Genomic DNA, 27,403 nt, shown 5'->3' with positions numbered 1-27,403 from the left:
AATTAAAACATTTTAACATTGTTAAAGTTGCTTCTACTTTGATTATTAATAGGATTTGACTACTCGTTCTAACAGTTTGTTTCCTTGGATTCAGCTACCTGACCCTCTGTGTCCAAAAATTGGCAGGTTTGTTTTAAAAAAAAAAACAACCATGAAAGATTGCCATATATACGTGTATATATACGTGTATATATATATATATACACGTATATATATATGTATATACGTATATACATGTATATACGTATATACATATATATATGTATGTTCCTACATAATTTAAATGGTCGCCAAATTACTTAAAGCTATAAATAATAGTGTCTGTGAAAGCCCCCTTCCTTTTTTATCTCTTATCTAATCTTAAAACATTTAGCTCTTATCTTTAGGAATACACATCTAATTATAAGGAGCCAATTTAGCATAAGCACAAAATTACTTATTAAATAAGGTAATTCCTTTGCCTCATCTGTCAGATCAGACTGTTTTCTCTCCCCAGGAAAGCATTTCTTATTTCTATAGTGCCTTTAAGTGTTGTACCACCCCGCCCATCTCTGTTTTTCAATATGAATTGCTTAAAATCCTTTCTAGGTTTATACCGTTTTATTTTAATTTTGGTAAAAATACTTCACTAATATTAAAAATAGTAATCCTATTTTCCTCTGTGCCAAAATGTTCACCTACATTACCTAATTTAATCTTAACAGTGGTCCTGGGGGGATAGATAGCATTATTCATATTTTTTTATGAGGAAAGAAAGGCGCCGAAATAAAGAAATTTCCCTGAGGTCACACAGCTAATAACAACCCAGGTCTATCTGACATAGCTTGCTCTTGAAACACTTACCTTCCATGTCTCTTCCATGTCTTCATGCTTTTTCCTGACTCCTCTGCTCTCTCTCTTGTCCTGGCTCCCTCTTGTCTGGCTGTTAACAGACCTTTAGCTGTTTATTGAACCATCCTCTACACTTCATCTTGCATAGTTTCCTAATCTGCCTAAATCCTATTTTTCACTCCCAACATATTCTAGATGTATCGCATATCACTCATTTTTAAGACAGACTTTAATCCATTCCATGATAATCCGTAAGTATTCTGTTCTACCTCTGTTTGTATATGGTATGTAGTAAGTACTGAGTAGAATGCTCCATTGAATAACATTTAGATGGGAATTAAGATTAACCTAAAGCATTGATTTTAATGTAAACGTAACCCTTAGAAATAAGTTGTAATATGATTTTGATGCTGATGGGAGGTGGTTTTTTTCCCCCATTGCTATTCTGTGTATGTATAGGACTGTTTTGCTTTTCCTATGTTTCATTGGACTTTTGGGGTTATCTAAAAGTATGTGACATTAAGTTTTTTTGTTTCTATTTTTTCTCTTAGATGGATTTAGAGTTACCTATGTAACACTTCTAACTATTTTAAAGGAAAAATATTTTATTTGCTTATATATGGCCATTTAATTGATACTTGTTTTTGAAACCTTTAAAGGGAATTAACGTTAGATGACTTGCTTTCTAACTCTGGTTTTGATGTTCTCATCTAGGAAATAGCCAAATAACTAGACTTGAGAGCTCACACAAGAAATCATGTGCCCTTATAATAAGCTTTAGAGACTGTCAGATTCTCTTTCTTCCATTTTTGTTTCTGGTCCTCCTTTTTCTTCTCATATTTGTCACGTTTTCGTTGTTTGTTGCTGTTCTCTGTGCCATCATCTTCCTGTTACCTTTTCTCTACACAGTTGATGGTTTGGGCAGTCTCAGATTGCTCACGTTTAAAGACCTTTCTTATTTTGTCACTTGAACCTGGCCCCATTGTTTTCTACAACCTGCCATATTTTGGTTTGGGTTTAGACCCAACTCCATCCTTTGCCTAGAAGGTAGCAGAGCTTTTCTGTTGAGAGAGAGAACCTTGCGGTGATATTGGCTGTGCATTGTTGGATACATGCATCACTGTCTACTGAAACTGCCTGATCTCGAGGGCTCCCTAAACATTCAGGTCCAATTTCTCTGTCAAACCCAGCAAAAACTAAATATGACTATTTCTCCGTGATGTAGTAGAATTACTTAAATGTACAAGTTAAGTTTTATTTGAGTGTAATTAGTAAAAAACATTTATTGCCATTATCATTATTACAGTTCCCTTTTTTAAAAAATTGCTATATTTTAATTTTTTAAATCACCACTTTGAATTCTGTTATGCCTTAGTGCTCAGAGAACAGAAGTGTTTCCTATTAAGAACCCTCAAGTACTTTAAAGTAATATCTGGCATTCTTTTGAAGTGATGGAGGCCTGAGCCAATCACAAGATGACAGCATTGTGGGAACAAGACACTGTAGGCATAGTTTGGCTATCATGCCGATTCCTGGGACACTGTCATCCAGCAGCCCGGATCTCCTGCAGCCTACCACCAGCATGTTGGATTTTTCCAATCCTTCAGGTGATTTGTTTGTGATTTTTACTGTTTTTCTGTTTGCTTGTTTGTTTTTATGTATGTAGCCATTTTGGTACCCAGTGGACAAGTAGATGATTAGGCCTTGTGCAACAAATACTAAATTTTCTTGCTGCTCTCTTTTCTAACCTCTAGATTATGACTTAATGTAAAAAGCTAAAGAGAAGATTGTCTTTGTCTAAACTGGAGTGGTACTTCCTCCAGTATGAAATAGAAGTACACAGAAAAGAGATTGCATTCAGGTGTCTTTTGGTAACCCCAGTCTGAGCAGTGGAATGAGAGCAGAGCTACTTTTTGGCCAAGAAACATGTTATCCAGGGTGTGGAAAAGAATAAGGTAGATTGTTCAAATCTAAGTGGCGTCACTTATTTTCCTCTGTGACGTATAGAAATGGGTTTAGTAATTTTCTAGCAACACTAATATTCCCCCCAACACCTGAAGCTAAAGTTGTTTTTTGTCATGCATTAATTAAAATACTATAACATCTTTTTCAAAGGTGTTCAAACTTTCAGTTCAGACATGAAGTTAATTTTTCTGCATCTATTGATACAGAGAGGCAGAAATTGTCATTTACCACTATAATCTAAAATTTCATTATGAGGAAGAAACATACTGACTTTGAAGAATTATTTATATACCCATCACTTGAAAAGATTTTAGCTGGCTTTCAATAGAAGACACAGTTGAAAACTGAAATATGTAATTGGGTCCAAGGAGAAGAGGGGAAAAATACCTCCACAAAGGTCGGTGTAGTTGTGATTCAGCTTCAGTTTTGATGCTGAGGTTCCTAGCAGCTAGTGTAAAGAGGGAAGAAAATTACATAAATCTCAGTATTAGAAAGGAGGAAATAGAAGTGTAGTAGTAAAATTTATGTTTTAGTACAGCAATGTAAATATAAAAATTGTAGGACATAACAGAAAAATACAGGTTAGTGAAAGTCGTTCTACACATTGTTTCTTCGTTTTTATTTTACTTGTCTCTTAACCACTCGAGAGAATACTAAACCCATTAATCTGTCCTTGACACACCTACTCTCTAGGTGACCACCAGTGTTCTTTCTAGAACAAAGATTTTAATGAATTGTTAGCTTAGAGATTTCTAGTGATTTCTGTATTAGTCAAGGTTCGGTCATGAGATAGAAACCACTCTAGATATTTGATCAGAAGTTAACAAAGCATTGTTACCTAGATATAAAGGAAACTACCTGAAAGGGTGAAGAAAGCAGGCAGTAAGGTATTACAGAGATGTAGGAAGACTACAAATTGGATGCAGCTTCTGGTACGTGAAAGAAATGCCACCACCAGGGTGAAGATGTGTTGCTGGGGTGATACAGGAGCAAAAGCCCACAAAGCAGCAAGTCTCTTCTTCCTCTAACCTTGCAGTCAGCCCCTGGTGCCCCTTTGTGGCAGAACCTAAGGCAAAGAAGAAATGTGGTTTGCAGAATCGCAGGCCATCACGACAGGCAGGGTGGATGTAGAGCCTAAAAACAACTTAATAACTGTTGGGGTCCAATTTTCACAGTATGATTATAAACCTGTTTTCTAGTTAGAGAACGTCAGTCTGCAAAACTTAGTATGCAGCCTGTGTCTGCAGCAGTATAAATGAACACATATAAAACACGTATTTAACTTACAAATTACATTTTTAATCCCCCAAATGTGCAACTTTATGGAAGGCCTTTTATGGTGCTACTTATATTTATGTTAAATAAAATATTCATTACCAATTAATTTTAAATTCAGCTCTTTATATACAACAGCACTGAATTTTAGATCAGCTGTGTACATCACATACATGTTGCAGTCCATGTGTGTCATCAACCGAGTTAGATTAGTAACTTGTTTAAAGTTCTTATTGTAATAGAAAATGGGTACAAAGCTACAGAACTGTTGAATAGTTTGCTTTTGATTGCTGACTTTTTTATGGTTTTGCTTTGTTTTTGCTGCCTACAGCTGTTGGTTTTTACTGTAAGTATCTTGAAGGCCTCTGGTTTCTATTACTTATGTTTGTGTGTAGTATTTTATTTTTTAAAAGTCAAATGATAAAGAAGTGAATGAAGTAGGAGGCAGAACTTTTCTATCCACCTAAAAGGTTGCCAGTGTAAACTGGCATGTATTCTTTCAGTCATTTTCTTTGAATATATATGTTTTTATACTTATAGCATCGTGCTATACTATAACTTGTGAAAAGTTTTTGGGAATTTTTGACCTAATATAAAATGAGGCATCAAAGAATTCAGTGTGTGTCTAAAAGGATTTTGAAATTTCGTATTTTTTTTTGTCCTGAGTCTGCATATGGAACTTTCACTAACTTTTTTATTTAATAGCACAAACCATGAAAAAAATATGTATTCTTTAGTATTCTTTAGTATTTAGTAAACTTCATATTCTTTCTACGCTGCAAGTCTGAGTTATTTTAACTGATTTTTAATTATAAAGAAGCATATAATTATAGTTTTAAAAAAATCAAACTGCAGAGAAAGGATAGAATATCAAAGTCTTCACTCCCCAGAATTAACAGTTGTTCATTTACTTGTATATCCTTCCAGAAATTTTAGTGCACATAAACTGTGTGTATCATTCCCTTCACCCCAAATGATATGCTATAGTTTTCTTCCACTTAGCCCATTTCACTTAGCAGTAAACTTTGAATATTTTTCTGTATCAGGATGTATCATTCTACCAAAATATTTTAAACAGCTGGTAGTATTCCATTTAACCAGTCTTCTTTTGGTGGACATTTACAGTGTTACCTAAACCTCCGTGTTTACATATCTTTACATATTTTATGATTCCATTATTATGTTTTGAATTCTGTTAAAAATCTGTGGAAATTTGTTTTTTCTCTTGTTATGTAAGAACCTATGAAATATTTATTTTGCCTCTTGGCTTGCAGACAAAATATTTATTATCTAGTTGTTCTTAATAAGATAGGTTTGCCAATCCTTGATCATGTATACCATTGTACCACTACCGTGTTTTCTTTGTGGTACTTTTCACTCTGTGGATTATATTATTTACTTGATCATTATCTGTCTTTCCTTGAACCACCACTTCCTTGAATACTACAGATCCCTGAGAACAGAGGTTTTGTTCATCTCATTTATTACTGTGTCTTCATCACTTGAACACTGTTGATACAAAGAGACACTCTATAAATATTTGTTCAGCAATTAACAATTTAAAGCAGAATGAATACTTTCAGTTGTTTTTGGTTTTTCACAGTCATCTTAAATACATAAAAATTCTCTCATTTGTAGTGTATCCTCAGCATCAATACATGCATCCTTCACATATCTCATTTTCAAACTTTACTCATGCAAGATTATAGTTAACATTCCAGAAATTTTGCCTTTGGGTTGAAAGTCCGCTATCTACCATGTTTCCCCCAAAATAAGACCTCGCCAGACAATCAGCTCTAATGCATCTTTTGGAGCAAAAATTAATATGTTGAAGATCTGGTCTTATATTAATTTTTGCTCCAAAAGACACATTAGAGCTGATTGTCCGGCTAGGTCTTATTTTCAGGGAAACATGGTAAGACTCTTTTTCTTGAACTCATTTACCTAGTATATAAAAATTTCATTAATGAAATAGGAATCATAAAACTAACCAGTGCTATACTCCTCAACGATTCTTTTTAAATGTCTGTTTTGCCCTTCCAGGATGATAATTTTATGTGTATTCTAGCTTCGTGCCTAAAATTTGAACTGATTAGATCATTTTCTTCCTGCTTCAACTTTATTCTAACCTCCTATTTACCGTTCACCTGATTAATTAATATTTGAGGATCTGCCACATGCCAAATATTATGTTTGGCATATGTGATTTTCTCCTACTAACATATTTGTAAAGAATATATATATATATATATATGTATGTATGTATGTATGTGTGTATATATATGTATGTATATATATATATATATGTATATAATACATGTAACAATTCTGAAATAGAAAAAGCGGTTTACACTGACACTGATATTAGTACAGAGAATTTTTTTCTCTGTCTCTCAAATGTTTTCCAAGGTGGCATTTTTATTACCTTGGCAAATTCATCAGGGTTTGGGTTATGGGATGCCTTTTGGATAACCTCATTTGTGGGTCTGACCTAGGTGCCCATTTATGATGCCTGAATCCCTCTTGTGTGACTATATGACAGTTGTCCGTCGCATGGGGAAAAATGACTTTACTAGAGTCTGATTTTTTTTAAACTCTGTTAGCAAGATACACAACTTTGTGTTCCTTCTCAGAAGATGGTACAGTATGTTATCAGCAAGACAATAGAAAGTGAATGTGTGCCTAGCATTAGTTAAGGGTTTGGATAATTTAAAATATTTAAAATGACATCAAAATGTTTAGAAATAAAAAAAATTGTGGCTTCCAGATTGTAAGTGTAGTATGACCCTAATTTTTACCTTTTTCTTTGTGTTTTTCTGTGAGCACCAGTTAGTGTTTTGTCATTTGAAAAGGTAGATACACTTATTTATCAATAAAGGCAGCAGTGATTTCTGTAAACCTCCTGAAACAGAAATGTGTAGTTCACTGTTTAGAGGGATCATTGTGTTTCACATTGCTTTTTGAAGAGAGTAATTTTCTTGAAAATAACAACACATTTTTATATTTATATAGATATTCCTGATCAAGTTATAAGAGTTTTCAAAGCTGATCAACAAAGTTGCTACATTATCATCAGTAAAGACACTACAGCTAAAGAAGTTGTCTGTCATGCTGTTCATGAATTTGGTTTGGCCGGCGCGTCCGACACATATTCTCTCTGTGAAGTTTCTGTTACTCCTGAGGGTGTCATAAAACAGAGACGACTTCCGGACCAATTCTCCAAATTAGCTGATAGAATTCAACTTAATGGAAGGTGAACATGCTTATTAGTGAATGTACTTATTTCTAGATGTGTGTTTATTTTCCCCTTCCGCCTCCCCCCTCCACTCTGTTAGACGTGTTTTTGAAGATTCCTTGTTAAAACAGATATTTTAAGTAGAAACATCATGTGTTAGGGCCTCTGAGTTTTCTCTAAAATTAAAGTAGGATTTCTCTTTTTTCAGCTTTTCTTATCCCCATTAGGGCTACCCAAAAGTCGGAAAAGGAATGGGAAAACAACTTTGTAAAACATTTTATCGCTCTGGCTAAAATAAGGTCTTAGAACCACTGATGTAGTCCAATTCCTGTTTTTTTACAGAGGAGGAAACTAAATGATACACATCTTTACACGTATCTGAGTATATATGTATTAATTTGTCAATTTGTTTTTAATATGACCAATATGTACTTTGGGCAAAATAATCCATAGTTTTCACAATTCTTTCTAAGTAGTTTTCTTTTTATGAATATGCGTGAAATTTTTTTTAATTTTTAAAAATGTGCTCTGAAAATTATTTGATCCACTAAAATGTTGGTGCAGTTGTACATTTGTTCTCTACTCTGTCCATCATGGTTGCTGTTAACAGAGAGAGGGTTAACTCTGCTTTGCTGAGTGTACGTAATGGTTAAGAGCATGAGACCCTGGAGCCAGACTGTCCAAGTTCTAATCCTAGCTCTGGCTGTGTGACCTTGGACAAGTTATTTAGTTTCTCTGTGCCTGAACTTACTCATAACTAGAATTGGATATTAGTAATAGAACATCCCTCATAGGAGTGTTAAAAGAATTAGATGAGTTAATAAACATAGCATACTCTATACATATTAGGTATAATTTTATTATCTATAGTATAAAGAGTCTCAACACTGATTTGTGGTATTCTCTTAGGCATGTGAGCAGTATAAAGGCAGAAGAAAAAGAGGTATATTTCCTTAACTGTAGAAAGTAGATGGACACAAATTTAGACTTAGATAAGTTATAATTAGAAAAGAATGAAGTAAAAGCTACGTGTGGTATATACTGTTACCTCTTTTCCCTGGCACGGACTCTATACAAGATACAAGTGCCATAGAATTGTTGATCTGAAAGGAAGAAAGGAAAACGAAGGTCTTTTTTATGGTTGCCGATCAAAGCCATTTGCTGGAATGAGGTTTTGTCTTTAACAAGGAAGAAATCATTAGTGGGAGCGTATCCCCTTCCTTAGGGGTTTTATTACTCTTCTCTTGGAAATTTAGAAATAAAGAAGGAAATGAGCACAGCAGCAACATCTGAATAGAGATATAAGCAGTCTGGGTTCAGGTGTTTATTCATGCTGCCCCTGAACACATACTTACATAGCCCCCCACCCCACCCCCATGTATCAGATGCCCTCAGCCCTCATCTGCAAGAGTGTACACACTATTGTTCACACAGCGTGAGTGGTTTCATAAAGTGACTGAGTTCAAAGCATGATCAGTGTTGCTTTTACTCTTTAACATATTGGATAACAACTGGCACAATAACAGAACAACTTCTTTAAAGTTTTCTCCTTTAAAATGTTAATTTTCAAAAAATAAATAAATATAAATAAATAAATGTTAATTTTTCCATTTCACCAGTAAGTGAATAGTTTGCTAACATTTTTGGCAAAGAGTTCTTAACAGTATAATGACATTTTGACAATAATAAAGAGGGAAAATGCTCTTACAAAATATGAAATCACTTATACAGTGTTTTTCCTCTCAGGTATTATTTAAAAAATAACATGGAAACAGAAACTTTATGTTCAGATGAAGATGCCCAGGAACTGGTTAAGGAAAGCCAGCTCTCCATGCTGCAGCTCAGCACCATTGAGCTGGCCACCCAGCTGTCCATGCGGGACTTTGATCTGTTTCGTAATATCGAGCCTACTGAATACATTGATGACCTTTTTAAGTTAGAGTCCAAAACAGGAAATACTCACTTGAAAGAGTTTGAGGACATTGTAAACCAAGAGACATTCTGGGTTGCCTCAGAGATTTTAACGGAATCAAATCAGCTTAAACGAATGAAGATTGTTAAGCATTTTATTAAAATTGCACTTCATTGTCGAGAATGTAAGAACTTCAATTCCATGTTTGCAATAATCAGGTAAGTTTGTACAAATATTTGTATATGGCTTTGTCATGATATTAGACATGAGACTGATTTTCTGCTAAGGTATTAAATGGCTAAGAGAAGAAAAATTCAATTAATATATTTTTATTAAAGTATTGTTAGATTTAATATATTTTCCACTCTGGTGAAACTAGCTTTTTCTCTCTTTGTTTCTTCCACCTTTCTGTTACTTAAACTTTGTTTTTGGTAAATATGAGTGATTGCCTTCCCATTTTCCTCCTTTCTCCCCTTTGATGGATTGTGCCCTTTGGATGTGTCCCCAGCAGCTGATCTTTGTCATCAGACTTCCGTACTGTGCATCTTGCAGTACCTTCCTCACTGTTATTTGACACTGAAAAATCACAGCATGGTGTCGATGCTTTAAAAATTGCTCTTTTGAAACAACAACAGTAATAGTTATGGCAGCCACTTGGTGAGCTCTTCCTGTTTCCTAGGCACTGTATGAGGTATCACTGGATGTGTTGTCCCTCAAGCGAGGTAGGTCATTAGAACCATACAAGTCCTTCAGAATTCCTAAGCCCAGGAATTGTGGATGGTTACGTGAGTTCCTAGGAATCTTTCTCCTTATCCCCTCTCATTGTGAGAAGCCTGTCCAGGTAATATATTTTCTGACCCTCCTCCAGGACATTGCTGATTAACAGGTTCCTCTTAAAGCAAGGGTCATTTTAAGGCCATTTGCATATATATAATATATATTTTATATATAATATATATAGTATGTATATATTATGTATATATATATATATATATACACACACACATATATGTATATACATATCTGCATAATTCCACCTTAACCAATTCTGTCTCCATACACTCCTCACAGAATTTAATTGTAATTGTTCCTAGTATTCACATGAAATAAAATTTGACGCTTTATAGGCACTGTTTAAATCATAAATCTGTCATGGTAGTAGGAAACTATGAAGTTAACCAGGGGCTGTAATTGAACTAGACGCTGTAAAAAGAGTATTGAATAGAGATGAACGGAGTGTTTAGAATCAACTGCACCTGCATTTGAATCTTGATTCTCTCATGTAGTAGCAGTGTGTCAATGGGAAATGAAGACCAGTTTTCTCACCTATAGAATGCAGGAATTATACCATCTACCTCTCAGTTTTTAACAGCTAAGTCTAAAAATGGGAACAGAGATGCCATGGTAAACACTTGGAAGGCTAGAAATGTAAACTATTTGTATGGGAAACATGGAGTAAAAATTTGAGAGTTGCAGATTCCATTTTGGAGTACTACATGAAGAAAATGGATTGACACCAAGAGAGATCTGTGGGAAAAGTGTGTAGAAAGAACATTGTAGAGAATTAAAAACCATACCCCAGTAACCATTCTTAATTTGGGGGTAAAGAAGAGAGTCCAGGCAAAGAGATAGGGTTTGATGCAAGAAATAGTAGAACAGCGCAATTATGAAGTGTCATTGAAGCTCAGAAAAGACAGGAGCCCCAAGATGCGTATAAATAAGAAAGGCCTAGGATTTGCTTAAAAGGCTTGGCTTTCATTCATTTTGTTATAAAGAACATTTTATTATACATATTTTCAATACTTCATGTAAAGTTAATTGCTTTGTATTCTTATATTTAATTAAAGAATATCAAAGAGCATAAAGGACATGTTAAATTTTCAGCAGAGATGACACAGGTCAGTCAGTCAGTTCTGCTCGGTATTAAATAGTGTATTTTAAGTTCTCTCTGTTTTTTCTTTAGCTAAACATATGTCAATTTTATCATTTCACAAAACCAGTTTTTAGTTTCATTGCTCTTTTCTGTTGTTTTTCTGCCCACTGTTTTATTTCTGCTCTGCTGTTTGTTACTTCCTTCTCCTAACTTTGGGCTAAGTTTCTTTTTCTAGTTCTTTGATGTGTAACGTTAGGTAATTTATTTGAGATATTTCTGTTTTGTCATACAGGTATTTATCACTATAAACTTCAGTCTTGGAGCTGTTTTTACAGCATCCCATAGTTTTTGTTATGTTGTATATCCATATTCCTTTGTTTAGAATTTTTTTTTTTTAATTATCTTTTGTTTGCTTTTTCGACATTGGTTGTTCAGGGTATGTTGTTTAATTTCCACATATTTATAGATTTTCCAGTTTTCCTCTTGTTGTTAAATCCTAGTTTCACAACATTGTAATTGGGGAAGATATTTGGTATGATTTCACACTTCTTAAATTTGTTGAGACTGGTTTTGTGGCTTATCTTATGATCTGACTTAGAGAATGTTCCGTGCATGCTTGAGAAGTGTTTTCTGCTGATAGTATGTCCTATATGTATTCATTTGGTCTAAAGTATGGTTGCAGTCCAAGGTTTTCTTGTTGATTTTCTGTCTGGATGATTGTTCATTGCTGAAAGTGGGGTATTGAAATCCCCTACTATTTTTGTATTGGCTGTTTCTTCCTTCAGATCTGTTAGTATTTGCTTAATATATTTAGACGCTCCACTGCTGGGTGCATATATATTTACAATTTTTGTGTCTTCATGATGGGTTGACATCTTTATTATTATATGACCTTTTTGTCTCTTGTTTCCATTGTTTGGCTTAAAGTCTGTTGTGTCTGATATAAGTATAGATACTCCAGCTCTCTTTTGGTTTCCCCTTGTGTTGAATATTTTTTCCCATCCCTTCACTTTGAGCCTATGTGTGTCCTTTAATCTGAAGTCAGTCTCTTAAGCAGCATATAGTTGGGTCTCGTTTTTTAATCTATCCAGTCATTCTTTACCTTTTGATTGGAGAACTCATTCATTTACATTTAGAGTAATTATCAACATGTAACGACTTACTCCTTCCATGTTATTTATTTATTTGTTTATTTTTCTGGCTGTTTTGTAATCCCTTTGTTCCTTTTTTACTTTTCTTGCTGTGTTCCTTTGTGGACTGGTGATATTTCGTGGTGGTATACTTCATCATGAAAAGACAGGGTTCTTTGGAAAAGACAATAATGCAGGGAAAATAGAAAGCAGCAGGAAAAGAGGAAGACCAAACATGAGATAGGTTGACTCCATAAAAGAAGCCGTAGGTTAAGTCTACAGGAGCTGAGCAGGGCTGTTGAGGACAGAATACTGTGGACGTCATTCATTCATAGGGTTGCCAGGGGTTAGAGCTCAACAACATGTAACACACATATGCTCTGATTCCCTTTTTCTTTTGTGAGCCTACTATAGGTTTTTGCTTTGTGGTTACCATGAGACTTATATACAACATTTTATAACAGTCTATTTTATGCTGATAACAATTCAATCACATACAAAACTCTACCCTTTTACTCCACCCTTTCATGTTTTTAATATCACAATTTGCCTTTTTATATTGTGTATCCATTAACAAATTACAGGAGCTATCATTGTTTTCTATACTCTTGTCTTTTGACCTTGATGCTCAAGTGGTTAACACACCATCATATTACAGTGTTGAGATTTTTCTGAATTTATGTATCTACCTTTATCAGAGTGTTGTATGTTTTCATGCAGGTCTAGTGCTGATTAATTCCCCCACCTTTTGTTTTTCAGGAAAGTCCACTTTCATTTCTCTAGGATAACTTTGCCAGATAGAGTATTCTTGATTGGCAATTTTTTTCTTTCAGCCCTTTGAATATATCATCCCACTCTCTCCCGGCCTATATGATTTCTGCTGAGAAATCTGCTGATAGCTTAGTGAGGGGTTCCTTTGTAGGTTACAGTCTTTTTTTCTCTTGGTGCCTTTAGAAATCTCTCTCTCTCTCTCTCTCTCTCTCTCTCTCTCTCTCTCTCTCTCTCTCTCTTTCTCGTTGATTTTTGAAAGCTTTATTATACTGTGTCTTGGAGAAAGTTGTTTTGGATTGAAATAATAGGGTGCTTTGTAAGCTTCATAAACTTGGATGTCCAGATCTCTTCTGGTTTGGGAAGTTCTTTGCCATATTTCTTTAAATAGGCTTTCTGCCCTCTTCTCCCTTTCTTCTCCTTCTGGAACTCTAGTGATTCAGATATTGGGTTTTGGTTTTTTTTTGTTTGTTTGTTTGTTTGTTTGGTAGTTTCTTATAGATTATGTAGGCTTTCTTTACTCTTTTTTATTCGTTTTTCTCTTCCTGTCCTCTGCCTTACTGATTCTTTCTTCTCTTTGTTGATGCTCTCTTATTACATTTTTCATTTCATTCATTGAATTTTTCAGCTCCACAATATTGGTTTGGTTCTTTTTGTGTGATTTCTGTATCTTTGTTAAATTTCTCATTTTGATTATGTATTATTTTCCTGATTTCATTAAATTGTCTTTCTGTGTTTTGTAGCTTATTGAGTTTCCTTAAAACAGTTATTTTGAAGTATTTGTCAGGTAAATCATAGATTTCCATGTCTTTGGGTTTGGTTACTAAAAAATTATTGTGAACTTATGGTGAAGTCATGTTTTCTTGATTTTTCATGTTGAGTTCTGCATTGCTTTTTTTTTTTTTCTGCATTTGAGGTAGCAGTCATTACCTCCAATTTCTGCTGTCTTCAGGATGAAAAAAAACACACCCTTTCATCAGCCTTGCTATGGATTCTGAAACTGAGCTGTTGTATGAGTACACTTCTTCCATGCTTTCTGCTCCTTCTTTTGGCAGAATTGTGAAGCTTGTATGTCTTCTCTAGATCCTACAATGCATCATATCAGTTGTTGATAGCTTCTCTTTTGTTTTTGTGAGGGTGGCCTACAGTTCAAGTTTGTGGTTTCTCCTTTGCCTGTGGACTCTGGCCTGTTTGCTGTGTGTGCTCCCTCTCTACCAGAGCTTGCTGTCAGGGAGCCAACAGCAGAGGTGGGGGGAGGTATGGGTTTGGTCCACAGTGCACTGCAGGTGCCCATGGGTCAGTTGGGGGAATCGATGGGTGAAGCTTTCCCCTTGTCTTCTGAGCAGGCTTTCTGTTGGAGTCTAGAGGCATTCAGGAGGGACTGTATCCCTCTAATGTCCTCCAGGAATCTTATATCTCACTCTCCTTATCTGATGCCTCCTACAAGTCATGGAGCTTTCACTTGAATGCTCTGGATGCTACAAGAGAGAAAAATGAGTGTCTTTGGCAGCACTCCACACAGCTAGGAAAACCAAGCATTCACTGCCCCTTCCCCTTGTGGGAGAAATCACAGGCCATCAAGTTTAGCCCTAAGCTGTGCCACCTTGCAGGGGGGCGATGATGCCAGTAAAGTCAAGCTATTCCTTTTACTCACTCCAGTGCATCCAAACGCTTATTTTGCTTTGTTTTGTTTTACTTCAACGGAATGCTTGAACTTCTCTGCAAACCTCGACTTCCACAGAGGCTCTCTTGTCTGTAAGTGACTGACCAAACTAGTGTTCTGAGGTGTTCCCAGCACAGCTGAGGAGCTGGAACCACGTCACAATCTCCTGTAGATTCCATAATCAATACCAAAGTCTGTCTGCCTGTTACCCGGTGCACCTGTGGGCGAGGCTCTTCCCAGCTCTCTTGGAGTATGGTGCTGCCCCACAGTGCCCACAGAGGCACTTCTGTTCGTAGATTAATGCCAACAAGAGATGTTGTGTACTGCCATGATGCTGACATTACTCTCTCCAGTCATCTCTTGGTTGAAGTTTGTCTTTTAGTCATTTTTTGAAGAAGGGCTTGTGGGAATTACATTTCCTGAGTATATTGTGTCTTTCTGTTGCCTTTGAACTTCAGTGACAGTTTGTCTGGCTTTAAAATTCTTGTCTCACATTTTATTTCTTGGAAACTTCATAGACATTGGCTCCACAACATTTTACATAATGGTTCAAGTTTCTGAGATTACTCCCAGATTCTTTCCTTATCTCTGAAGTCATTTATCTTTTACATGGGTGTTTCTCCATCTTTTTTAGTTTTACATCAGATTCTCTGGAAATATGGTACCTATTCAGTCTGTAGATTCAGTTCTTTTGTTTCTGGAAAGTTTACTTAAATTTTACCTTTGAATATTTTTTAGTTCCATTATTTTTGTTTCCTTCAAGGATACCAATTATACAGATTTTAGATCTCCTTTGTCTTCCATAGCATTTTCTTTCTCGTGATTTTCAACTCTGTCCATTTCCATTGAATTGCTTTTATTAATCCTTTCCTTCATGTCATTTCCACAACATTTTAGCAGTGTCCTTTTTTGTTTATGTAGGTTCTAATGTGGCCTTCACTTCTCCGTTGGTTTTATTTTGTCTTCCATTGTTTTCCCTGAACCTTCATAATCTTTTAAATCAACTTCTCTTATATTTTCCCTAAGCTCTTATCTCACTACATTAAGCTCATTATTTACTTTACTAACTCATTTGAAATCATGGGTGTGTCGTTGATTAGTCCTAGGTTTTTTTTAATTGTTGGCAACATTTTTCTGCTTTAGTTCCTTAATTAATTGTTTTTCCTTATAGCAGCTTATTATACAGATCCTGTGTTCATTCTTTGTTTTAAATGAAATGAGTTTTCTGTACCAACTGTCTGCAGGAGATCCACAGGGAGGGGAGCCAGGACAATGTTCCAGGCTAGCAGGAGTTGAGCTTTGTGGGAACTGTTTTACCCTGTACTTCTTTCCATAAAATGGAGATGGCAGGTTTAGGCTGCTTACAACCCAGAGTTTCTCCCTTCTCTCCTGTTTCACTGTTAAATGGCTCCTCACCAAGATGTTCTATCACTGTGTGTACTGTTTTCATCTTCCTTTCCCTGCCACTCTAAAGAACAGAGTCCAGCCCCACCTAATTCTATCAGCCTATAGACTCTGTTGTATTGTTCCAAACAGGGGATTGCTGTTCTGCCTTCAGGGTGAGTTACCTGCTTTGGAGAACTATGGATGGTAGTTTGGATGGTAGTACAGAGGTAAAGGGGTGGGGAGGAGTTGCAGCCTAATTGGCACGAATTATTTTTCAAGTTAGGACTTCTGAGCATGTTTAAAATCCTGTAAAAAAGAGGAGACGTTGATACATGGAGGCCCAGAGGACATGGTTAGAACCTAAGGATACAGAAGGTATCATAATCAGAGATGTGAGTGGACAGCATCTCAGAGAAGCGAGGCTGCCTCAGCCCCAGAACCTGCCTCGATTATTATGTAGCATTTATGTTCAGCATTACTTAAGCCACTCACAAACAGATAATGTCTCCATCAAGTTATTTTTAAGTAAAATAAACGAAAAACATTATGATACCCGAAGTTTGTTTGTTTTTTTTAGTTAAATGTCTATTTTATGGAATTATTATTTGTCACTTACATGCAAACTATAAAGTAAAGGCTGTAGGTATACAACTATAGGCCCAGTAATATAGTTCCTCTGAAAGAAGGTTTCCTCCTTTTTAAGATCAAGGAGTGCTTTTTATTTATTATTCCTTGGTTCTCCTCTATTTGAACACATTGCAATATGTCCCTGCTTCTTTTAGCTTTATTAGAGAAACCTGATGTATGCATGTTACTAATCCGAGTCCTCTCTTTCAAGGGTCCCTTTTTAATGTTTTTCTTATCTTTGGCAGTGGCTTGAACCTGGCATCTGTAGCCCGACTCAGAGGTACTTGGGAAAAGTTACCAAGCAAGTATGAGAAACACCTGCAAGATCTACAAGACCTCTTTGATCCATCTAGAAACATGGCAAAGTATAGAAATATTCTTAGTAGTCAAAGTATGCAGCCTCCAATTATCCCCCTCTTCCCCGTTGTCAAGAAAGATATGACATTTCTACATGAAGGTATTTAAAAGTTATTTGAAAATTAGCACGTTTAGCTTTAGCTAATTCTACAAAATTGTGATTCATTATATTTAATACATATTTTCACCCTAATGATTATATATCACTAAAATGATTATATATTACTAAAGCTGTACCCAGTTAAGTGCAGGAAGTGTGAAAATAGATTAAGGTAATTTGGGATTGGTTGCACCCCTAGCTGTCTGGCAGAAGCAAGTTTTAATTCTCTCTGGTTGAATGGAACATCATCTGAAACCTCAAATTATTTCTGTAATTTTTTATACACCACATCCATTTGGTCGGAAATAACCAGGGCCATCAGGAGAAAAGATAACATGATTAAAACGCAAAGGGAAAAAAAGACAACAGACAGGGACCCACAAAGGATCCTGATTGTGGAGTTACAGAGACTGAGAGCCACATGGGCCTGGGAACAAGCGAATTTGTGTTAAAAGACTTTAAAATAACTATTTTGAATATGTGCCAAGATAGAAGAAAAACAACACTGAGAACTTTGGCAGAGAACATGAAGATTAAAAAAATAAATGTAAATTGTGGAACTGAAAAAACACAATAACTGGATTAAGAACTCACTGATAAATTTAACGGTAAATTAGACATAGTTGAGAGAATTAATAAATTGGACAGTAGGTTGAAAATATCCAGAATGGTGAGACAAAAAGATGAGAAATACAGAAAAGAGTACGAGACAGTAGCGAACTGGTATCCCAGTCTACATTCCGTTCATTCTTCGTCCCAGGATATAGCCCTTCAGGATCCCAACCCAAAGTGTTGGAGGTTCACCTGAACTTAAGTTGTTTCCTCTACCCTCAGAAGTCAGGGTGCTGCTAGGTTTTTCAGCTCAGCATCCCCCTTTTCTGAAATTAGCAGATGTCCCGAGTCAGGCACTGGGAAATGCTAAACCTGCCCCAGATCTTCTTTCTTCTTTCAGAGCTTCACTGCCTTGATACATTTTTGATGCCCCCAAACATTTATTTTTTTCTATTTTTGTCCAAATTTTCTAGTATTTCTCAGCAGAAGGGTTTTCCAGATTACCTAGTCTTCAACTGTTCCCTCTTGCGCCCCCCCATTATCACTCCTTTTTCACATGGAGATACTATGATGCTCTGACGTACTCCCTCAAAATATGTTCATGTGACTTGAAAGTGTTTTTCATGATTATTTCGTTACTGGCTCGTGCTGGGACTCTGAACAATTCATATATCCCGTGTATAGGTGCTGTGAACTCTGACAAGGGGCCACCATGTGTGCCAGGCCCATGTGGCTCTCAGACTTGGCTTCAGGGACTTGGGGTTCCGCAGAGGCACCTCAGGGGCTGCCATGGGAGCTGAATGGGGTCATGCTGTTAAAGACAGGTGTGGAAGAAACCACACTGCACTAGACACATGGCCCTTTGAACATAAATTGTTTTGCCTTGTGGTTTGAACTGAGTAAGCCAGCAAATAGGCTAAGTCTGGTCTCCTACCTTCTCCTTAAAAGAAGACCATTTTGAAAGTCGTGTGAATGTTTTCTCAGAGAACTAAACAGAAACAAAAATTATGAAACCTTATGAACAAGAGAATTTGTGTGAAATGGTTATAGTCATGATTATAAACTCACATTCTGGGAGAGGGAAGGTGAGTGGCAGACTTGGAAACTGTTTACCCCTCTGAGACAGCCGCCTCGTAATTCTAATTAATTATTGCCATTTGGGAAAATATACCTACTATTTAATCACCCAGCTAACCCCTCCTTTTTTTCTTCAAGAGAAGTCAGAAATTCTTGTTTTCTTGGAATACATTCTACTTCCTAAATGTTGACAAGTCATTTACCAATTTTTTTAAGTATTGTAAATTAAAGAAAACATACCGGTTTAATTAAGCTCAAAGGTCATGCTTTGTGACCTCTGGCTAAAACCTAAGTTTTCGAGTGCTATACCCTGCTGCTCAAAAGAACAGATGCAGGTACCTGCCTGAGAGTGGCTGAGCACCTGGAGAATTGCATTTGAGGAGTGGCACATTTTACAGGTGTGCCTGTAGCATAATGAAATTGGTTTTAGATGCTATGCTGTTTTATCACTTTCCAGTATTCCTAAATCGTTACTTTCTAGGAATACAACTCCTCCCAATAGCTAATTCCCTGGGAGCCAGGTGGGACCATCAATGGGTTTATCTTAAAAGCTGAAGTGGCAGTTTGAGAAAGATGGGTCTTAATTTATAACCCCAAGAATAATAACTTGACTTCTGCTACCTTTATCCAATTTTGAAAATTAAAAACTTTTATTCCATAGGAAATGACTCCAAAGTAGATGGTTTAGTAAATTTTGAGAAGCTAAGAATGATTGCCAAGGAAATCCGTCAAGTTATTCGAATGACTTCTGCTAACATGGACCCAGCTATGATGTTCCGACAGAGGTATGGCCTCGAAGTGTGTGGAAGTGTTATAGAACGGCATCAGGAATGATGCAGTTAATTCCTGATTTCCTTTTATTGACCATCTGCCATTTGTCGCATGCTGTACAAAGTGCTTTAAACAGCCTCAGGGTAATCATTTATCACAGGAACCCTTAAAGATGGGTGATATTGGCCTTCCTTTTACATGAGGAAACTAGAAGCTCAGAGCAGTTAGGTGATATGGCCAGGATTACATAATTGGCTGAGATAAGAGCCCTAGTTCTGCATTGCTTTTGAGTACATAGATAGTTCTATATTGTTAGTTACTTAAAATATCAGCTAACTTACATGGAAGAAAATTGCTGATCTTCACTAAAGTTATCAGAGAGGACAAATGCTTTAATCTGGTTTCTAACCTAATTTCTATAGTATTAGGGTGTATATGTCTTTTATTTTTACTAGATATTTTTAAGTTCTATTTCAATTTAAGTCATACTTCTAAAATGTATTCTTTTTCTCAAGTCATAATACTGCTATTTATTTGTAAGTTCTTTAACAGAACTTAGTGCAAATTTTAACATGTTGCATCTTTAATAAAAAATGGTAAATATTATTATTCTATATTAACCTGATTTTCTAAGAATGCTTTTTAAAATTCATTTTTAATTATAATAATAAAGCCTGCCTCAAATTATATGAAACTTACAGAAAGTACGTTGGTAAATAAATATTAGGGATTTAATTTTTGGTCTGATTTTCTTCTGGGCCTATGTGTATAGCTTCAGTACATAAGAGCTTTAAAAATGAAATATTTACAGAGGCGGACACAATTCCTGTGGCTTAAAAAAATGTAGTCTACTAAGGAAACAGAAATACTGGTTCTTTAAAAATCGGTGATGGAATTTTTGTAACCAAACAGGATCTGTGTGTGTCAGAGTTGGTTTTTTGTTTTTTTATTTTGTTTAAATCACTGTTCAGGAGTCTTTGTTTTGTAAGTAGTTGATCTGATAGTTGCTCTAGTTTAGAGAGCCTCAAAGTATGGAGGAAGGGGTGTGTCAGACTTCCTGTTCTCTACCCATCCCCCTTCTTCCCCTGAGAAGCACCACATGTACAATGAGATAGATCGTTGCTGAACAGTGTGGAGGCAGAAAACAGTAAGAACCAGGGACCAAAGCAAACCCAGAGGAGGGTTTGTTTTCTTTGTTTTTTAAGTTTGTGTTCTTGTTGCATGTCCCTGTACAGGGGCCCTGCCACTCCCTGGCATCTCACATGGACCTTCATTTTCTCATGTGTATTAGCATGAAGGCATGAATTTGTGACCTGCTAGACCAGCAGGTCTAGTGCCAGCTATGCTTCAGAAATGAGCGAAGAATGGAAATACTGAGGAAGAAATTAATAAACTTGGCTGTTTTCTTGTGAATGAATGGCCTGGGCTAAGTAGAATACAGTATGGAAGAAAATAAAACATTTAGAGTTAGATTGGATTGAACTTTTTCTGAATCAGTTTTGTCAGCCAGTGTGCTAAAATGTGCCATCTTTCATTAAGAACATAATTGTTTTGTGGTGCACTTTATGTAGTGTGGACAAAGTAACCCCTTTAATTTTAACAGTAGTCAATTTGCTGGCTGAAAAACAATCTTGGGCCACCTGCACTGGAGCGCAGTGGGTGCGGGCCTGGGGTGCGCTGAGGCTGGGGGGGGAGGAGGTGGCAAAAATATGAATAAGTTAATAAGAATAAAAATAAAAAACAATATTTAGTCCAGTTGTACTATAAGGATATGTAGTATTGTAAAAATTTTTACATATCTTTAGTTACTTTTTAAGTTGAATTTGTTGGTCAAAATTTCTAGTAAAACACATTGTCAGAGAAATTTCTGCACTTAAAAATGAAATTATAAATCGTTCCTTGTAACTTCATCCTGTCACTTAAATAAGAAGTTCAAATATCCTTTCCAAAAAATGTTTAAAAGTTGTACTCCTTAATTTAAGGTTTCTTTCCCTAAACACTTTGAATTCACAATTTATAGTAAATAAATGTTTTTCCTTAAGCTTTTATTAACATAAGCCTCCAGATGAATTAGGCATTAAAAATATAATTTGTCTAAAGACATATTTTTAAAATATTGTAGGGTTTCTGGCCTTCAATGCCTATCATAATTCATTTTATTCCTCTACAGTCCACTAAAGTCATTTTACTATTAAGCTACCGTTTTTTTTCTAGTGAAATTTTTCTGTTCTATTCTGTCTCCATAGTTTTTCTGGCTCTCAACTGTTGTCTTTTTTCTGTGCTTTTCTATTCAAACACATGCTTCAATGTTTGTGGCTCTTGCTTACAGGAAGAAGAGGTGGCGGAGTCTGGGGTAAGTGTAGAGGTGAATGCAACTGGAATGGAGGTTGTGCAACTCTTAACATAGACTGCATCCTTTTCATTAATGCACGCACATAAAATAGCATGCGTTCTATTAACCCTGTCAGCCTACATTCCTGACAAATGCCTTTTGCTAACAAGGTGAAAGTAGTGATAGAACCAGCTTTTTTTTTCTTTGTGTTTTCCATTATTGATGTCCCATTAAGTCTGTTTTAGATTTAATGTAGCAGGGTCAGTTAAATGATGGTGGTGATAGAAAATACTTATTGTGTGCTTGCTATGTGCCATACACTGTTCTAAGCACTTTGTATGAATTATTTAACCTCCAAACCACCCTATAAAATAAACCCTGTTACTCCCGTGTTGTAGGTGGGGGAAGACAGAGTTGTCTAAATTCTTACATCTGACCGATGGTGGATCCAAACCTAGGTAGTTTGATTCCAGATCCCACACCATTTTCTTTTATTCAAATGCCATGTTTTATAAAAATATAAGTATGAAAATGGGTAAGAGGTTTGTTTATAAAGGTTACACTTTTCCATCAGTTTTCCAAAAAGAGGCAACCCTTATCTGAACTATATGATAAAATTGAGTTAGTAAATAATTGAAATAGGTGATTTCAATTCCTCAGATCCACTAATAAACGAAACTCTCAAAGCATTGATTGAATTTTAAATTTCTATTTTTAATTAAAGACTCCCATCTCTCTCTTAAAATTGTAATAAAATCAGAGACTGCCACCTTTTGTTGTCCAAATAGGTTCGTTCTATGCTTATACATCACTAGATATCTATGTAGAATCATAGAATGTTTAGGATCTTATAAATTATCTATATAATCCTTTGATTTTTTCTTTGATGAAGAAAGAGATGGTTTTTGTGACTGAAGGGATTGCCTAAGAAGAATTTTATTGCTTTAAAACTCTAGTGAATAATGGAGTTAGATACTTTTATTACATGTAAGGATTTTTTGTGAGCCACTTAATTTTAACTTGAGTCCTGTCTTATTTTTGGTCTTGTTTTCTACTGAAGCTTGGTGAACTTGAATTTCCTTTTTCCTCCCTTCTTGTTTGTGTCTCATGTGTTTTCTTCTATATTACACATTTATGTCTTGGTCTCTTCTGGTCCTTCTCACTGAAAATAGAAATTGATTCCTGGCATTACTATTACGAAGAAAAATACTTGGTCACTATATCTTAGTGGGAATTTGGGGTGTTTGAGTGACTTATAGAACACATTCTCCAATTATCAGCTTTAGGGTTGCACTGTACGATGCTAGAAGACATGAAGTATTTTCATTTTTACATCAAAGCGTTTTCTGTTTTAAAGTAGAAGACATTTTGTTGTCATTTATCACAGTGTTTTCATTTATTAGAAATTTTATATGTCTTAGATTTGTGGTGTGTCACTCTCTTTGAATATAAACTAAGATAAATTTATTAAATGTTTGTATTAATATTTGCTCCTAAATTTTGGGACTTGATTTTGCTGCATTTCTTTGAATCGAAGACATCAGTTATTGGACACACAATTATTTTAGGTACCACTAAATTATTTTAGGTATACTTGATGAAAGAGCTGTTAATGTAAACTTAGGTATACATTTTTATCAGATAACACCCTTTTGCATTCATAAAAAGGAAAACAAAAGCAAATTAAATTGGTTAGGTCTTTTAAAACTTCATATTCAGAATATGGATCTTCTAAATCACTTTTAGTTATTAGTTTCTGGGTTTCTCTTTTCCCAGACAGTATTGCCTGTGTGTCATCAAATGTGTTTGTAATGCAACACCTCTTAAAATTAGTAGTAAAAGTAGTAAAAGCTACTGATGCTGGGCTCTGAAGCTGGCTTTGCAAATACAGCTAGCGTCCTTTTCACTCCTGCTTTGGGACTGTTGTTGAGCTTGTCAGATTCACTGCCACCTTTATAACCATTTGGTTCCTGGAAGTTAAAAAGGTAATTCGTTGGATTTTCTTCCAAACTGTTCTGCAAGCTTTGAAGTTTCTGCATGTATAAGCAGTGACGACCACGTCATAATTTCTGCTTTACCAGTAGCAATTGAAAGTTGCCAGCAAATGTAAGACACTATTTCAGAGATCTTAAAGTTCTTTCTGAAAGGAAAAAAAATACCATAATACTTTTACAGCTTTGTTTCACTTAATTTACAATGAAAACATTAAGATTTTAGTATCTTTTAAACTGGGTATATGAGCACCTAAGAACAGATTGTTGTATGGCTGTGGTCAATATATTTAGAATGTTTTTGTGTAAGTATTAGGCTAACTTAGGAAATCCAAAGATACCTTTATTTTGAAGTGGCAACTGCCTTTAAAATAAAGATCATCTTAGAACCTTGTGTTTGGTAGCCTTGTTAGAAAGGACAAATAGCATTGCATTTCCTGTTTTCCTAGATGTAGTCACTGTAGAAGGGGGTTACCAAAAAGTAGAGTTGAGTGAAGCTCTAGCTTGTTTGAATTGTGGTTATTTCTGCCCAGCTTGCAGTTCCATCACATCAGAGACATTGCAGAAGGAAGGTCCAGGTCCCAGCTCCCCAGTCATAGCACCCACATATTACCTAACCATTCCATATGTGAGTGAAGCATTGAGTAGCTTTGTATTTCATTTCTGACTACATTGGGTTGAGTATAAATCCTGTTGTTTTTTTTTATTGGTGTTCTCTCTGAATTTTGGCCAAAATCTGGTTACTGGCAATGTTGGTCAGCATGCTGAGAGACTGGGCCTACTGTAGACAGGAACCGGTGATGGCCGTAGTGTGTCCAGTGGCCCAGGCAAGCAGAGATGCTCTAGAAATTTCCGTGCAGAAGAGCCTGGTGCAGAGGTCTGCTGAGGATGGACCTGGTCTGACTCGGGCTGTGACCATTTATTCAGAGTGGGGGTGGACCAGGGCCAGAGGAATGGTTTTACTTGTCACTATATCTTAGTAGGAATTTGGGGTGTTTGACTCCTGTAATATATTCATTGATTATCCACTTTAGGTCACACTAGATGATGCTAGCAGACATGGATTAACCTAGGCACAAACACAAGTCTGGTGGAATTTGTTGCTCAGGGGAGAATTCTTCTTTTGAATTCTGCACTGTGCCAAATCTTAAAACTTAGAACATTGCCATATGTGCCATATTACTTTGCATTAATGCTCTTCATCTTTTAACTCATTTACATCAGCATGCATTAGCATTAACAGAACAACATTCTTTTAATCTCCAACCTGCCACGCATACGTAATTCTCATCTTTACAGCCCCTTATTCTGATCTCCCATCTTACAGGTCATTGAGTCAAGGCAGCACCAACTCAAACATGCTGGATGTTCAGGGCGGTGCTCACAAAAAAAGGGCACGACGCAGCTCTCTGCTTAATGCTAAGAAGCTGTATGAGGATGCCCAGATGGCAAGGAAGGTGAAGCAGTATCTCTCCAGTCTGGACGTCGAGACAGATGAGGAGAAGTTCCAGATTATGTCATTGCAGTTGGAGCCTGCGTACGGGACCTGTGAGTACAGCTTTTCTTTTATGTGACACTAAGTAGCACAATAAAATAGAAATTGATTTTTCTAGTATTAGACTGAAGTTCCAAGAAAATTGTCACTCACCAAAGATTCTGACATAGCCCATGCACCATGTTCTATTAAGCAGATACTGAATCCCATCCATTCTTGAGGATTACTGATGCAAGAAATGGAGGGATAAGTAGTTCTTCTGTAAAAAGCATTATAAAGTCTTGTAAAACCTGGAGCTTTATACTGGAGCCCTTGTACTGGAGAACATTTTTACTTCCATCCCTAAATTAAGGGTTTGGAATTTGTTTTATCCCTGTGATCTTTCTACATTAAACCTGTCAAATTAGGAGAAACAGATAAAATAATGAAAGCTAATGAGAGCTTTCTGTATGTCGCAACCATGCTAAGCACTTTATAACAGTGTCATTTACTCCTCACAGTAACCTGTCTGTGAGGTTACAATACTGGGGTTGTATTCCAATGAGATAATGCACCAAAAAACTGCTAACACAAAGATGTTGTTACAGTGAAAAGAAATCCTACAGATACTGAAATACTAGAGAATACCTAGGCACACTCTTTCCTTCTCAATTTGAGGAATGGTATATGGCCATTAAAAATAATCAATGTATATAGACTTGGAAGGTGTCTGGGAAGTTTCCCCACCACATGTGGGCTATGAAGGATAGTGTCAGCCTCGGTGTGGGTGCCTGACAACTGCAGTGTACACCTGAAGCAGAAGCTGAATAATAATGAATGTCAACTATAATTTTATATATACAGATAGATACATATATATGTAGATGTATGTAGATATAGATATATGTATCTAGATATATATGTAGTCACAGGATGTGGAGTACAGCATAGGGAATAGAGTCAATGGAATTGTAAGCTATATACAATGTCAGAGGGGCAATAGATGGGAGGGGTTATCACTTTGTGAGGGGTATAAATGTCTATTACATTGTTTTGTACACCTGAAACTAATTTAAATAAAAGGATAGTGTCTGTCATGTAAAAATGGTACATCGAAACTAAAGACTGAAAAGGTGTGTAGAATCTTTAAAATTTATTCATGTTTTAAAGTTCAAAGCCGTATATATATTTAATTTATTAAAGTACTCTACTCTGCCTTAATGATCATCAAAATTATTTTTTCCTAAGTAAATCAACATTGTTTATCATCTTATGTTTATGGAACGCAGTTTATTATTCATGCTTTCATCTGATAAAAGGGTATTTGTCTGTTTTCTCTATCTGCTTTCCTTTGTTCGCTAAATCTGATTGGGGATATTCAAGAGCGTCGCAAACTCTTTTATGCTTTGCTCACTGTTAAAATTTTGAGGCCCCGAAAGATCCCATATGCCTGCCTTGCGTCCTCCCCTCCCCTACACACTCTTGCATAACCTTTGTTTTCTCACACCCACCTGAGACTTATTTTTTTCCTCATGACACTAAGTGGTGTCCTTCACTACATATTTAATATTCATTTAAAATGAAAAGACCTATGGGTCTTTTCTTTCTTAAACTGAGTTTTGCAAAAATTTAATCAGTGTATATTTCTTTAAATTGTTTCGAGAGTCTATTTGATTTCCATTGCATAATTGATTTTTAAATGTTTGAATAATGACTATCCCAAACCCAAATAATAGTTGATTGCTGAGCATTGTAGAATTTGGTTCTTCCTAGTAAGTCAGTATATATGTGGGCTTTGGCACTCATCTATGAACTCTTTCTTATATTTAAGGTAGTCTATTGATATTTTTCTTTATACTGTAGCAATAAGATGTCAGAGAATTGATTAGTATTGAAAGAAGGGGGAAATGTGTTTCATAGCTCTAACCAAAAGATGATGATATCTTGGATTCAGTTAGTTGGTGGGATACTACATTATTATTCCCCAGGAGTCTCTCTGTATTGACTTTCTGAAATGTTCTGTAATTCTTACCACTCAAAATGCTCTCATAATAAAAGCATAGGAGCGAACTATTGTAGCTGTG

General features: G+C 35.9%; 1 protein-coding gene across 11 annotated transcripts in view; it reads left to right on the top strand.

Moving 5' to 3' along the window:
• The window catches only part of RAPGEF6 (Rap guanine nucleotide exchange factor 6), a 179,758-nt gene that overhangs the window by 135,130 nt on the left and 17,225 nt on the right, over window positions 1-27,403 (top strand). For 6 of the 11 annotated variants that reach the window (XR_013992373.1, XM_081035325.1, XM_081035331.1 and 3 more), the window contains 8 exons: window positions 2,281-2,438; window positions 4,403-4,417; window positions 7,084-7,324; window positions 9,053-9,436; window positions 16,911-17,122; window positions 19,413-19,536; window positions 21,852-21,875; window positions 25,173-25,393. Coding sequence is in view for 10 of the 11 variants with exons in the window: in XM_081035325.1 (XP_080891451.1) it covers window positions 2,281-2,438; window positions 4,403-4,417; window positions 7,084-7,324; window positions 9,053-9,436; window positions 16,911-17,122; window positions 19,413-19,536; window positions 21,852-21,875; window positions 25,173-25,393 (1,379 nt within the window). In the remaining variant the exon portion in view is untranslated. The remainder of the gene's footprint in view (window positions 1-2,280; window positions 2,439-4,402; window positions 4,418-7,083; window positions 7,325-9,052; window positions 9,437-16,910; window positions 17,123-19,412; window positions 19,537-21,851; window positions 21,876-25,172; window positions 25,394-27,403) is intronic. The other 5 variants (XM_081035328.1, XM_081035326.1, XM_081035333.1 and 2 more) reach the window with 3 other exon arrangements.

This window comes from Rhinolophus hipposideros (assembly GCF_964194185.1).
Source record: "Rhinolophus hipposideros genome assembly, chromosome: 23".
Lineage (NCBI taxonomy): Eukaryota > Metazoa > Chordata > Mammalia > Chiroptera > Rhinolophidae > Rhinolophus > Rhinolophus hipposideros.
Note: the sequence above shows the minus strand (reverse complement) of the source record. Positions and strands in the feature narration are given on the sequence as shown.